The following is a 14,600-nucleotide window of genomic DNA, read 5'->3' as shown; positions in this document are numbered from 1 at the left end:
ACAGCCTCAGTCTCCCCAAAGGAAAGCCTCACGGTCCAAGCCAGCTACTTAGTTCCTGGTGGGTGCAGGCCGGGCCGCGCTAGGACAGGAGCGGAGACCTGGAGTGCGCGCCTCCCCGAGGCTCCCGGACCGCGCCTCCGCGCCCACCTCTGGTTCAGCCTGAGTCGGATCCAGAAAGCAGGGGACAGAGACGACACCGCGTCTAGTTCAGACCGAGTTCCCCGAGAAGTCTTCCCGGAGAGCGGCGACACGGCGGCGGCCTGAAGATCCCTAAATAAAGACTGGGCCTCCAAACCCAGAGACCCTCCAGGTCGACCTGGTGGACCGCTGCGCTTTCAGCGTTGCAAACTGAAAGCCGCGGACCGGGAGGAGAGCGCGCGCTCCCAGCAGCCGAGGCTCCCACCGCTTGCTCGCGATAAGCTCTAGCCGGACTGGCACAGGGAGGGTGTGCCCGGTCCCTGCAGGAGTTTCAGTTTGCGACTCCTTTCCGATTTACTGCCCGAGGTGTGGATGCACTACGGGGCAGGAGATGCGGCCCGAGATTCAGACTGCGGCAGTGGACAGGCAGGGGCGGCAGCTGTCCCGGCACTAACGACGGTCCCTCAAGGCGGCTCCGGCCACCCTAATGAGCGACAGCCTCGGCTCACCTGCTCCAGCTCTTCCTCGCCCGCGCCGCGCACCCACCCGAGCCTGCTAATTGCTAACGACTGTCGGCACCTCCCGCCGCCCAGATGGGGGTGTCGGGACAGATGCGGTCCAAGCACAGAGGGGGAGCACTAGAAGCGTCACGTAAGGGGAATGGGACGTGGGGGGCAGGTGGCAGCGCCACATCCGAGGATTCCTGAGGCAGCCGCTGAGCCAGAGACTAGGGACGGCTGGGTATCGGGCGACCGCATGGGCGGGCTCCAGAGTCAGACACCTTGCTGCCTCCGTTTACTGTCTGTGCCCCTGAGCGAGTCACTTACCCTCTCTGTGCCTCAGTTTTCTCACCTGTAAAGTGGGATAATAGCACCCTCCTCTAAGGGAACGGAGAATGGAATGGATGGACACAAATAAAGCTCTCAGCTCTCTGCCTTACACCAACTAGTAACTGTTAGCAGCTTCCTCTTCCGTCCATTAATATCCTGAATCTCACTCCTCCCCGCAGGTGCAGCCTGGCCCTGCCACCCTCTTCCCAGCTCTGCCTCACCTGTTCCTCACTGCAACCGCTTAACCCAGCCACAACAGCAGCCAGGTGGCAAAAACACTGCCCCTAAGAGAGATGGGGAGTAGGGATGAGAGTGTGTGTGTGTGTGTGTGTGTGTGTGTGTGTGTGTGTGTGTAGGGGGGAGGTGTGATCCCCATCTCTGCCCTGCCTAGAATGGTCCCTCACTCTGACAGGGAGTGGAGGGCTTAGCTTCCCAGGTCTAGCGGGGGGTCTAGCTGGGGGTCCAGCTGGCAGCCTCCAAACCAAGGAGGGGCTATGCTAACCCATGCCATTCCACTTCCCTGTCCCCAGCCAGGGCAGGATTGTGTGCAGCAACCACTTTGTGAACAGCCAGGCTTGATTCAGGCCTCCCTTACAGGTCTGCAGAGCAGTGCCTTTGTCGAAGATTCCATAACCCCTACTGGTACTATGAGGCACTGGTATGGGGAGGGGAGATTGGTACAAAATATGTAAAAAAAAGTGAGACTTAAAATGAGAGGTGGGGCAGGTATGGGGGGAATCCTTTGCCTTAGATGAAATTTTAGGAAGCATCAAGGTGTTTACTTAATAGAGCGAGTTGAGACAGATTACTAGGTGGATTCTATCCTAGTGAGAGACAGACATTTCTACAGAGCTTGGGGGTAGTTTTATCCATAACAGCACGTATAGAGAGCTTTAAAAGGCAATGACCTGACCCAGGAGCTCTTTGGTTCCCGTCTGGTATTGAGGATGGTAGGTTCTGCCTGGGTGGCTGCAGGAGCCCCAAATTGCCATGGGTGTTCCTGGTATCCACATCTTCCTACAGCCACATCAGAGTCCCAGGCCTTACTGGGAATGTGACACCTCCTGATCTCAGCAACGTGTTCCCACATTAGGTCTGCAGGTTTGCTTCACCCCTCTGCTCACCGTCCGTCCCTGGGATGAGGAATTCCAAATTTAGGGGCATCAGAGGTGCCCTGCAGCTCTGGTGAGTCCTCCAACACTGAGTCCAGGGGATAGTCACTTCTCTGTGACTTTTGCCTGTATGAGTGAGTGGGAAGCCCAGGGACAGTGCCCTCGGGCACACAGGCCAGTGGAGGAGGCTCGGTTTCTGCCCACTGGGCTCTGCTCCCTCAACCGCCAGTCAGCTGAGCTCCCAGGTTCTTAAGGAGTGTTGGGGAGAGTCTGGCAGACCTTGAGGTCTGGTGAGTTCTGTACCCCATGGTTGAGAGCTGGGGAGCTGCAAGGGCCACGCAAGAAGATGGAGGTAAGGTAAGAGGGAGGGCTGAGCTGTGGCCCAGAGCTGGAGAGAATCTCCCTACTAATGCTCCCCTGGAGGCAACCCACGGTGCGCCACACTGCCCAGCTAGGGACTGCTTCCCTCCTATCCCCCTTTCCTTCCATTCCCTTCTCAGTGGGGAGTCCAACCTCATTTAAGAGCCCATGGAAGTCAAACTGGTTGCAGTTTGACTCCCTCACCTCATTGAGGCCCAGCCACTGGCATGAGTCCTGCATCCTGGCCCCCTGGCAATCCAGGGCCACCCTCGGAGAAGAGCCATCTTCCCAGGTCAGCCATAAGCCTGTGTGTGTGCCTCCTCGTGATGGTCAAGGCCCCCAGCTGGGTGCATAGTTTAGGTGGATGGCTGGGGGAAAGCCCAGAGCCTGGCTGGACACAGTCCCTCCTTCCCTGGAGGCTGGGGTCTAGCCTGGTTGGTGGCTAGACTCTGCTGAGAGCTGGGATACGGGGGTGGAGGGGAAGCTTTGATTTATTTCAACGACTGTCCTTCTGTACATACACCGCGCACACCCAGATCCCGCTCCAGCACATGCCCTTCCTGGCAGATGGCAGGGAACCTCCACCCCGCTGAGTTCTCAGCTCCTACCAGTTGGAGTTCTAGCCTCTTCAAGTCTCTCTGTATGTGTCTGCGGCTGGAGGTGGCCCAAGTTTTGAATTCGCCTAAGTTTTGTTTCAAAAGGAAATTTGGAATGAAAACGACTAGACCCTGCCCTAACGTCTCCTTACATTCACGTGTAGCTACTCGGTTCCCCCTTTTCTCCCCTTAACCTCCGTCCCCGACGTTCGGCCCCCTCCAAATCCCCCCCAGTCTCGGCAAAATGCGAAGCCCATCGGTGAAAAGGGAGGCCAACAGCACCCGATCCCTGGGCACCCGCCGTTCTGGCCTGCAGCCTGACATTACCCGCTGGGGGACCAGGAAGCGCCTGTCCCCGCGCTTGGGGATGGAGCCACTCTCAGGCCTGGGCAAGGGGCGCCTGCGTGGGCCGGGCTCAGAGGCCGGACTCAACACGTGGGGTTCCAACCAGGGAAATCTTCACCCTCAGGTCCAGGGGCCTTCCACCGGCGGCCACCAAAAATGTCGGCGTGAGGGCCCTGGACCAAGGGACGGGTCTACTGCGCCCGCACCAGGCTGTCTTTTCAGGGGCGCGGGTTCTTGAGTCAGTCCTCGGGCAGAGTCTGCGTGCGACGGAATCAGTCTTCTTCCCTGACCAGGAAGGCCCAAGCTTTTTTATTTCTACCCAAAATCTCTCTTAAGAGCCGCATCCTAAATTTGCATTGCAGTTTGGATTGTGAGGAACCTATTGGCCGCGAGAGACTGAAGTGGCCCCCGGAATGAACACAGAGGCCGAAGCGCGGCACGTGAAGCCTCCCACCTCCCGGCAGTCCCCAGCACTTGGCAGTTCACGGGTGGGACGGGAACGAAAGCCCGAGGAAGGGAGAGAAGAGTTAGTGGCTCCCGCACCAAACACTGCAACGCTTTGCCAAGAACGCCGGCTCTGCGGGACCGGGGCCCAAGGGATCCGCAGCTGAAGCCCAGGGAACCGCGGGCCGGGGTGGGGGCCGGCGACTGCCTCGCAGCGGAGAGAAAATAAAATCCCGGCAGGGGAGGACGCCCGCAGCGCCCGGACCCCCAGCCAAAGGCACGGCCCTCGCTCCCCGCGGCCCGAAGTTGCGAACTCCGGGAAGGAAATTTTCACTTTTATACTAATTAGCTCAATCCTCCACCGAAGGGAAAGGGAGTTCTGGATCAGGAGTCAGAAAATGAAAATAAGGACAAGCAACTTGTAGACGTGTTTTAAAGAGAACGTGTGTGTGTGTGTGTGTGGGGGGAGGGGGATAGACAAATACCAGCCGAACGATCCCCAAATTGGGCCCCAAGGCATCGGTCCTGCACCCCCTTATTGGGGTTGCTCCCTGTGCCTCCGCCCACCCACATGGATAGAAAACGCCGACTTAAAATTTTATTTAAAATCTCAACACTCGGTCATTTATTTCGTTTTTTCAACCAAACAAGTAATAAATATTATTTAGCATTTTTTTTTTTTTTTTACAAAAATAGAACAGATGATAGATACACTCTCTGCGAGGGGCAGCGCGATCAGAGGAGGGACGTTATGTGGCAGACGCTACGAAGCCCGTACTGCGACGCAGGCAACGCCCAGGAGGTTTGCACGGGCTCAAAAAGCACGTGGAGGAGTCTGCCGTTTATGTTAAACGTGGCAAAAAGAAGCCAGTACAGAGCGAGGAAAGCCCGCTTACGCTGCGGCGGGGCTGGCTGTCCCGCGAGCAAACAGCTTAGCCTCGCGCGCTTACCTCATCCTTGATACTGTATTCACACATCCAAGAAAGAAAATTTTACAAAGTCAACAGAACTCCCAAATCACCCAGGCTATATTCACAGCAACCGCCTTTTAGCTGTCAAGCCCTCAGGTACCAAAATGACTGCCCCCAACCCGGTAAGAAACCAAATCCCCTTGCGCTCAGAGACAGAAAGGATGGAGGTGGGGGGGGGGTAGTTTCTATTTTGAAATAATAACTGGAAAACACCCGCCGCCCCCCAAGCCCCCAAATCGGCAGTTTGGGCTTTTTCCAATCCACAAGTGGCTCTATTCTGAGCGTCTGTAAAGCTACCGTTGAAAAAGGAACATCCACAGATTTATTAGAAAACCACAACCCCCCATATACCAACAGGAGAGACAGGGAGGAACGGCCACAGTTCTTAGATGCTGTGAGTTTACCCACAAAGAGATTGGACACGACCTTAGGTGCTTCTGGTACCCAACGCCAGCTTCCAACTCGTCGCCCTGGCCCTGGGCCAGAGACGACCCTCGAGGGCGAGGACGGGCGGTGGCTTCCGCAGTGCTGCCCCCCGAGTCTCCTACCGGCCAAGAAAGGAGGAAGGAGAGGAAGTCTCCAACGTCCCCTCCCTCCTCCCGCGTAGAGCTGCCCCGGCCGAGTCAGGGAGTCAGGCCATGCTTTGGGGGAAACCAGCTTCTAGAATCTTCTCCGGTAGGTCGGTGGGGGTAAGTTCGAGTGAGGGATGCACACAGCGATGCCTTTTTATAACAGAGTGTCTACCGGAGCGATGTGGTTTAAAGCCAGAGAAGGCTCAACCAAGTCCTGGAGCGAACGTCCTCTCTCACTCCCTACTGCTCTGTGCGCGCCCCACTGCTGCGGCTCCCGGCTGCTGGAATCCCGCCGTCCCCCCGCCCCGACCAGTCCATGGTCCTGCCTCCTTCCTCGAAACAGGGTTCCCGAGCCCCAGCGCCGGCCAGTCCTCTCCTCCCAGCGGCCTCCGGCCCGGCCCTCCCGCCCCTTCCCCCGCTCGTCAGAACGCGTCGGTGCCGGCCGGCTCACTTGGCGTCGGAGGTGAGGCGCGGCAGGCTGCCCGCGCCCATGGCCGACACGTGGTGGTGCGGTGGTGGCACCTGGCACATGCTGCAGGGGCAGGGCATGCCGCCCCAATGCTGGAAGCCACCACTGCCCCCGCTGCCGCCGCCCCCGCCCCCCAGTGGGGCGGCCGCCGCGGCCGAGGGAGACTTAAGCAGACCGTGCGGGGGCCGGATGGAGCCGACCGACGACAGCCCGGAGCCAGGCAGAGAGGCGCTGGACACGGCGGCGGCGGCGGCAGCGGCGGCGGCGGCGGCGGCGGCGGGCGGCAGGATGGGGTGGTGCACCGCGGGGTGGTGCGCCGCGTGCGCGGCGGCCGCTGGGTGCGCCGTGGCGGCGGGCAGGGGCGCGGAGTGCGCCAGGCCGCCGCAGGCCGACGGGTGGAAGCCGGCGTGGTGGCCGCCGTAGATCTCGCTCACCAGTCGCTTCATTTCCTCCAGCGAGTTGGTTAGCATGAGGATGTAGTTGCGCGCCAGCAGCAGCGTGGCGATCTTGGAGAGCTTGCGCACCGACGGGCCGTGCGCGTACGGCATGACCTCGCGCAGGCCGTCCATGGCGATGTTGAGGTCGTGCATGCGCTTGCGCTCGCGGCTGTTGATCTTGAGACGCAGCTGCTGCAGCTCCGGCTCGGTCATCTGCTTCTTGTCCTTCTTGGTGGACGACGCGGCCGACGATGTGGACGATGAGGTGCTGGACGAGGATGACTTGAAGCCACTGCCGCCCACCTTGTCCCCGGCGTGCGTGCCCGCCGCTCCCATGGTGCCGCGCAGCTCCGCGCTCAGCTCCGGCGGGCAGTCGTTTGGCGTGGACGAGGAGACGGTGGCCCCAGTGAAGCCGCTGCCGCTGCTGCCCTTGCTCCGGGCCGGGAGAAAAAGGTCATCGGGCTCTGGCGACGACGGGCGGCTGGACGCCAGGCTGGCGTCCGAGTCCATGGCCCCAGAGGATAGTCGCAGCTTTCGCAGGGTCCTCCCTCCCTAAACCCTCAGAGCTTCCAGGACAGGGGGAGAAACAGGAGAGAGAGAGAGAGAGATACAGAGACAGAGACTCTAAGTGAGGCAGAAGAGCCGCTTCCGCCTGTACCACAGCGCGGAGTCCAGGCGTGTGGGTGGCGGGTCGCTCTGTGTCCACCTCACTGCTATCTCTGGTCTTCCTTCTAGCGTCACGCGGGCACCTATAACTCATCTCTCACTTTCCCTCCCTACCACCTCCCCTCCGCTCTCATCCACAGGTGTTTTATTTCGGGGAGTATTTGGTGACCCTCAGTAACGGTAAAGTTCTAGAGGTTTTGTGCCTTCAGTTAGGAATGGGAAAGCCGAGTCTCCAGGGCTGGAATAAACGACTGGCAAGTGAGGACTCTGGGAAGGGTAGAGATCTAGAGAACTATTTATCTGGTTCCTCAAACGCACCCACCTTATCTCCATCGACACCACGCAGCAAACACACGCACACACACATGCACCCAGCGCCCGCGCGGGACCCAGATTCCATGTGCTGCGCCCGGGGGTCGCAGGGAGCTCGGCAGCTGACCGGGAGGTGGGCAGAGAGACCTATTGTCGCCTGACTTCTCTTATTTCGGGCAAAGGGGATGCTGCGATGAGTGGGGAGGGTCAGAGCAGCAAAGGCACTCAGGAGAACTGACCAGCAGGAGCGGCACCCGGGCCCCCTCTACCAGAGCATCCCGGGTCGGAGCCGAGTTGGGGGCGCGTCTGTCCCCGGTATCTAGGCTGGGGCTGCTGGGGCTGCTGGGGCTGCTGGGGCTGCTGGGGCTGCTGGGGCTGCTGGGGGGCGGGGACACTTACTGTGGATGCGATTCCAGGACCTTGCTCTGAAAAGCCGCAGCGGAGAACCTGGCTCCGGGCGCTGGTGTCGTGTCGATCTATAATAAGCATCCGCACCTTTCGGGGCTCGGCCGGTTTTTATAGCCGGGTGGCAGCGGCGACGGCAGCGGCGGTGGCCGAGGCGGGGGCGGGGAACAATGTGCTTGTCCTGGAGGGGCAGCAGCGCCAATGAGCTGGGCCCGCCCGGGGGGCTGGGAAGCTGATGTCATCCGGGCTAATTCCGCTCAATGAAACCCGCCGGCCCGGCGCACGCCTCCTCCCTTCGCACAGCCAATAGGCGCCTGCGGTCGGGAGATTCTTGGGGAGGGACTGGAGGAAGGACCCGGGGAGGAAGAGTGAGAGGCGAGGGGGAGGCGGAGGGCGGGCTCGCGGGGAGAGAGAGGACCAAGTGCGCTTGGCACCGAGGGAGAGAGGGAACGATGTCAAATTTCTATAATAATGCGACCACCACAGAATCAGGCTGGAGGATGGGTGGGCTGGGGACTCTGCACACAGACTAACCCGATACCCAACGCAGCCGGATCTTTTGGGATGCGCGTGGATAAGCCTGGTGACCCAAGAACCGGGGCTGGAGTCTCCTCCCTAGCTTTCGCCCTCTGTCGTTTCCCGCCGCCTGTCCCCATCTCACGGGTTTGATCAACACGTGGGCATTTGGGGTCCCAAATATAAAGGATAACCAGGCACAAAGCCCTCACTTTCTTCGCGCTCTTAGCGCGTCTAGGAGGTGGCCAATACCTCTGCTCCGCGGGCGGCCGGTAGCGCCCCCAGCTGGGCGTAGGGCCTTGCGGGCCAGAGAGCGGACTTCAGAACGGTGTTTGGAAAGAAATCACAGCTCTTCTAGGCTTGAGGACAGCGTAGAAGCAGGGAGGAGTTATTTCCGCACAGTAACCGCACTAAGACAAAGGCAGAGTCTTACCGGAGTTAAACACTCCCCTACGTTTATTAGGAGGGAAGTCTGATGATAGTATTTTCAGCAGCATCTTTGTGATTGTCAGCACGCCATAAGGTAGGGGGCAATGCTGGTTTGTTTGCAAAGAGAGGTCTCAGTCCTGGGCAAAGTCTTCACGCCAAGGACCAGACAGCGAGATCGAACCACTGGCGGCCGCATTTGGACGCACTTTACTGATAACAGCCTGACTCTCTAACCTGCAAACCCTTGACTCTGAGGAATTAAAACCCCATCTGGAGAAGGGCATAACTGAGGTAGTTCAGAGGTACCTACGTATTCACCCATTTTACAGATTAGAAAATTTAGAGACCGTGTCTACAGCAAGCCTACAGAAAAAATTGCTAAACCCAACCGCGCAACCCTGCCTGCGTACCATGGCGGTTCCTTACAGTAGGGGTGGCTGCTCCTCTCCCCAACCCCTAACCTTTTCCCTGAGCTGAATTTCTCACATCCATACTTTTCACATCCAGAAGCTTGTTTCTATAGATCTCGGATGCTAGCCTTTCACACCGCGCACACACACCCACCTCCAGCCCCAGTCCTCTCTCTTAGGGAGTGTAACGATCCTCTGGTTACCTCCGTTGTTTGGGAAATTTTAATGTGCTTTCATTTTAGAACAAGCAAGGAAACAAATAAACATAGTAAGTAATTGGCCTTCAACTAGCAAAATTACAAAATAGACAAATACAAAAAGAAAGCCACGTTATTGCCCCTAGCTCCGGGAAAAGTGTCCCTCCGGGGTCTATGCTAGAAAGCCCAGCCGGCTCTCGCTTCCTCCCCAGTCTGGTGCCTTCTGGATCATTATTTTTCAACCCGCGTGTTTTCCAGCTGGCTCTGCAGCCATCCGTTAAATATGTATTTAAAACACGAAGAACTGAAGCGTGGTGACATGTCGTCCAACGGTTACAAAGATGTCCCATAACCATTCAATGAGTAGAATCTCACATGGGGCGGGGGCGGGGGCGGGGGCGGGGGCGGGGGCGGATCAGGAAGAGCTAGGGCATTTGATGGTCACTCCTTTGGGCCTCCGCAGCCAACCGCAGTGACGACGTGTGTGGAGGTGTGCGCTGTGGGGCCACCAGCCTGGCCGTGGAGTTGTGCGCCTGCCGGTGTGTCTAGTGAACACCAGCAGGCGCAACGTGCGCGCGCCTTGGTTGCAACCGCTGAGGTTAGTCCAGCCGCCGGCACGTGTCCCGGAGCCCGGGTTACTTCTTTTGTTGCCTCATACTAGTGTCTGTCCTGCGTCCGGCCCTCCGCAGAGTGCGCGGTCTGAGCTTACACTCTTGGTTCAGTGGCTGGAGTTGGAGACAGGGGCGAAAAGTTGGGAGGCCCGCCCTGGACCAGCGCGAGTCTAGAGCCTGGAAGGCAGAGTCTGAAGGCAGGAGAGCTGGCTTGCTCACCAGGTTCCCTTGTGGACGCTCCAGACCCCAGGCCCAGGCCACCGAGCTGAGTCGAGGCAGCGGGGGCGGTTCTGAAGCTGTGCGGCGTTACCTCGCGGTCCTCACAACCCCACGTCCGGAGATCGGGCTGGCAGCTGAGCCCCTTCTCCTGCCCGCAGGCTCCCCCCGACATCCTCCCTTCGCCAGAGAGTTGCTTGGGAGGTGGGGGGCGGTCTGTGTCTCCTGGGCTCCTTTAGCCCAAGGGCAAATTGGACGTTGGGTACATCTTGCTGTTTCTAAGCCCCCCCCAACCCCACTCCCACCCCCACTCCCACCCCCACTCCCACCCCCCAGGAATAATCCGAAACTAGAGCCTGGCAGTCCGCGCTTGCTCTCGTGCATCCGGAAAGCGTCCTCGGCACTGGCCGGGTCCTGCGCCCGGCGCCCGGCCTGCCGTTCCCACCAGCGTGCGCAGCTGGGCCGCGACGCCTTCCCAGGGAATTGAGAGCTCACTTGCCCAGGCGAATCGGCCCCGCTCCGGTAGTCCCTGGCTGGCACCGGCGTCCTGGAGCTACTGGCCTCCTCCGTCCGAACGGAAGACGTGTTTTCCCTCTCCTTTGTGTTTCCCTCTCACAAAAGGCCGGGTGCGCGTCGGGGCCGGCCTTTGCTCGAACGCTTGGCGGCCCAGGAGGAGCCTGTGCCAAACGGGCTCGCTCGGGGCATCAGGGCGCAGACCTCCCACTGCTTCCCGGGTCCTCCCCGGGCCTTTCTTTCTGGTTCTCTCTTTCCTTTCCCGAGTTTCTGCTCACAGTCAGGCGGCGTCTCGGCCAGGCTGCCAAGGAAAGCGGCGTCCTAGGGCAGAGCCAGCCAGGGGTGGCGTTGGGAGGCAAGACTCCTGCAAGGGAAAGTAAAAGAAAAAGCATTTCGGCCATTGCTCCTGGTCCGGAAACCAGGAGGAATGAGGAATGGCAGCGTTTGGCACCGAAACGTGTTCGATAAGACCCTTCAAACAAATGTCATGTCTTCCTCGAAAAGTCAGCTCCCCGAGATGTCCAGGGTCATGCCGGTGTCCCAGACCCCAGCGCTGAGTACAGGTCCTGGCACGTGGCAGATGCTTCATAAATACTTCCGATGCACACACGTGCAAATGTGCATGTGGGCTGGTGTGAAACATGACAAGTAAGATACATGTAAATGTGGGCAGAGGTGCGTGATGTATTTATTAGGTGTACACAATTACTCTTGAGGTCTGTAATCTGGACTGTGGGGTGTATGGGAGCCTTTAGAATGACAGAGCTGATGACTTCCATCTAATGTGACAACTGTGGCCACTTAAAGGCGACCTAAGCTGTGACAAGCACTTATCGGGTCTTGATATACTTCCTTTTATTTAATCTCTCACTGGCCCTAGGAGAGAGGTATTACTCCTATTTTACATATGAGAAAACTGAGGCTCAGAGAGATGTGGGCATTTGCCTAAGGTCCCACGAGCAGAGGGGCAGGTCCGGGGGGTGGCTTGTGGTGCTGGGAGGCAGGGAAGAGTGTGGGCATCAGAGACAGAAATCTTGAGTTGTCTGCTCTTGGCCTTAGGTTTTCATTCATAAAACGGGTTTCTGGAAGCTACCTGTGACATCTAAGGGTGTGTTTGCTGAGAGACTTGGAAGGCTAGGAAGGACTGAATGACACCCTCACCTTGCAATGTCTCTATTCTGCTAATACTTAAGCTGTTTGAGCGACTGTGAGGCGCTGTGAACCCAGGACGCCCTGCTCTGGTCTGGCTTAAGCTTGGGCACCAGCAGAGGCTGGGCCCAGGGAGAAGTCTGGAGGAATGCCCTAGCTTGGGGAGAAGGGTGCCGCTCCAGAGACGCTAAAGGGAAACAACAAAGAAAAAAGTAACCTAACAAAACTCAAACTAAGAACAACCCCCCTAATCCATCCGTGGGATCACCCTCCCCTCCTGTGAAGCAGGCGTGACAACCACCCCCGCATAATGATCAGTGCCTTGAAGTTAACCTCCCCCACAAGTTCACAGTGGAACCACTTTGGATAGGACTGAGGGGGGCGGGAACAAACTTTTATTGAGCTCAGTTTACAAACTGTTATCTTCCTTTGGGGTTGAGAGCGAGGCCGTTGTTCCCATTTAACAGACGAAGATACTAAAGATTGGAGGTCACCAAAGGGCCGGGGTTCAGTCTCCAGCCCACAGGATCCTAAGTCCCTAGGGCTTACATGGCTTCCTCCTGCACCCCTCTTCTCCCCCTCCCCGCTTTCTATCCAGGAGACACTAGGTACGCACTGTTGCTCTGACCCAGCCTATAACTTCCCTGCCCTGAGGCATCCATTCCTCGAGGCCACCCCGCTCCCGGTCGGGGTACGCTCCACTCCGTTATAATGTGGACAGGGAAACCCCGACCGAGTCGGTGGCTACCGCAGACCCTCGGTAGGAGGAGGCAGCGGGCCTCTGAGCGAGGCAGAGACTCATTCAGGCTCGGAACAGGTGGCACTTCCACTGTGCGCCCCGCTGGGGGTGGGCCCCGGGGAGGCGGGGAGCTGCCCGCGTGGAGGGCGTGGAACCTCTCACCTCCGCGTACCGAAGGCCGATGGCCCGTCGCTGCGATTGCAGCTCTGGTTGGACCGCCCGGGGTGCTACGTCGGGGAAAACGACGTTTTCTTTAGAGCCTGCGCACTGAACATAAGTCCCAATATGCCATCTCCTCCTCGCCTTCAGGATCGGTCCCAGCACTCTGGCGCGGCCTGCGGGGTCCCGACCTGCCCCAGTCGACTTCACGTCCTCCCCCTCTCCCGCCCATTCTCGGGACCCGGGGCACCCGGTGGCGCAGCTCTTTCCCCGTCTTCGCGCACGGGCGCCCCCAGTCCCTCAGGCACTCTTCCCGTCCGTCCGTCCGTGTGTCTCGTACTAGCCTGTCGGGGTCCGCCTGGGAAGGCCCCGCCCTCCTCGAACCCCTGTGACATCCGGAGCCGCCACCCCCCTCACCGTGTCGCTTTGAATCCCAGGCGCCCAGAGCAGGCAAAGCCCCCAGAAGGACTCAATACATCCAAGTCTAGGCTGGTGGGAAGATAGTTACCCAGAGAGTTTATCGGTGTTTCCACACACCGCAAATGACAACGACAACAACAGCGTCAATAGTGCCATTTTCTCCCTCGCTAACCCAGGCTCAGAAATGCCTGATGAGGCCCAAGGCTGCTCACTCCCGGCCACAGGGGAGCGGGTGACAACCCCTTCCTCCTCGCCCCGCAAGCCGAAAGGGCCATCCGGTAATGTGCGACGCCGAGTCGCCACCCCAACAACTCCCCTCCCCCTCCTCCCCGCGTTACCCCGGGACTGACACCAGAGAGCGGCTCCCCGGCTCCTCGGGTCCTGAGGGACCGGCCTGCTCTCCCGCCTGAGCCCGAGGCCTGAGCCCGAGCCCTGCGCCCGGGGCCCGCGAGGCTGGAGACGGACTCAGGCTGCTGCCCACGGGCTTCGACCCGCTCCAGGCCACCGCGGGGACGGAGAGGGGCACGGGACGAGACGCAGCCGCGGGGGTCCATGACGCGGCCGGGGACTCGAGTAGGGCCCTCCGGTGCCCGGCGCCCTCGCCCGGCTCGACCCGACGCGCAGCCAGCGAGGAATCCGCAGCCCGGGGACTCGGCAGCACCGTCTCCCCGGCCTGAGCCCCGGCTGAGCGCAGCGGCAGAGCGAGAGCGTGGGAAAGCCGGACCCGCAAACTCGCCACCGCGCGGGGCCAGCCCTCAGCACAGCCGGAGAGCCGGGTGCCCTGCACCGCGTGCCCGCCTGGGTCCTGGAATTGGAGGAGGGGGCGGGACACCAGGAGACTACACGTGCTCTGGGGCTTCTCCCCGGCCTCTTTCCCGTCCCCTCTCCTGCTCTCCTCCTCTCGCTTCTGTTAGCCCCTCCCCTTCCTTCTCTCCCCCCCCCATCTCCCTCTAATACACATATGTGAACTTTATTTTTTATTTTCCCACGTTATTAAAATGACACATGTCCAGCTCCTGAGAGCCGGGAACCACAGGACGAGTCCCCACGCCCGCCAGCCTCTCTCCAGACCCGTGTGGTCCCCGGCCATGGGACCACACTCGTTGGGAATACAAAATCTCAGGCCCACCCAGATGCAGTGAAAGAAGATCTACCTTAACCAAGGTCCCCAGGTGATGCACCGGCACGATGGAGTCTGAGGAGCCCTGCCCGAGGTCTTTCAAGGCCCATTCTCCCCGGGGTCCTTGGGTCTTCCAGTCCCCGACACGGACCCCTTCTAGGGCTCACAAGCTTATTTCCTTGAGATCCCACAATTCCTCCTCAACCATCTGAATAGTCTATGCCCCCAACCCTAGACCACCTATTAAATAAAGTTCAATAAGCGGGGTTTCGTTTGTTTTGTTTCGTTTTACAAAGGATGCATGCCCACTGAAAAAACAAAACTTTGAAATAATACAGAAAGCAAAAGTCACCATTACTGTTTCAACACCCCACCCTTCAAACCTCTGTCAAGATTTTGGTGAACATCCTACCAGACTGTACGTACACAGGCTTTGTAACCTGCTTCTTTTCATTTCTCAGCAT

The 14,600-nt window shown here is 59.1% G+C and overlaps 1 protein-coding gene across 1 annotated transcript; it reads right to left on the bottom strand.

Moving 5' to 3' along the window:
* Window positions 1–5,815: 5,815 nt before the first annotated feature.
* On the bottom strand, window positions 5,816–6,814 carry OLIG2 (oligodendrocyte transcription factor 2). The gene has a single exon (XM_063079249.1). The coding sequence runs from the start codon at window positions 6,782–6,784 to the stop codon at window positions 5,816–5,818; it is 969 nt and encodes a 322-aa protein (XP_062935319.1). The 5' UTR covers window positions 6,785–6,814.
* Between the last annotated feature and the right edge of the window lie 7,786 nt (window positions 6,815–14,600).

Source organism: Cynocephalus volans, chromosome 1, assembly GCF_027409185.1.
Source record: "Cynocephalus volans isolate mCynVol1 chromosome 1, mCynVol1.pri, whole genome shotgun sequence".
Taxonomy (NCBI): domain Eukaryota; kingdom Metazoa; phylum Chordata; class Mammalia; order Dermoptera; family Cynocephalidae; genus Cynocephalus; species Cynocephalus volans.
Note: the sequence above shows the minus strand (reverse complement) of the source record. Positions and strands in the feature narration are given on the sequence as shown.

What these genes read in the sequence shown, in the direction of transcription:
- OLIG2 (XM_063079249.1), bottom strand. Translation starts at nt 6,784, where the DNA reads ATGGACTCGGACGCCAGCCTGGCGTCCAGCCGCCCGTCGTCGCCAGAG.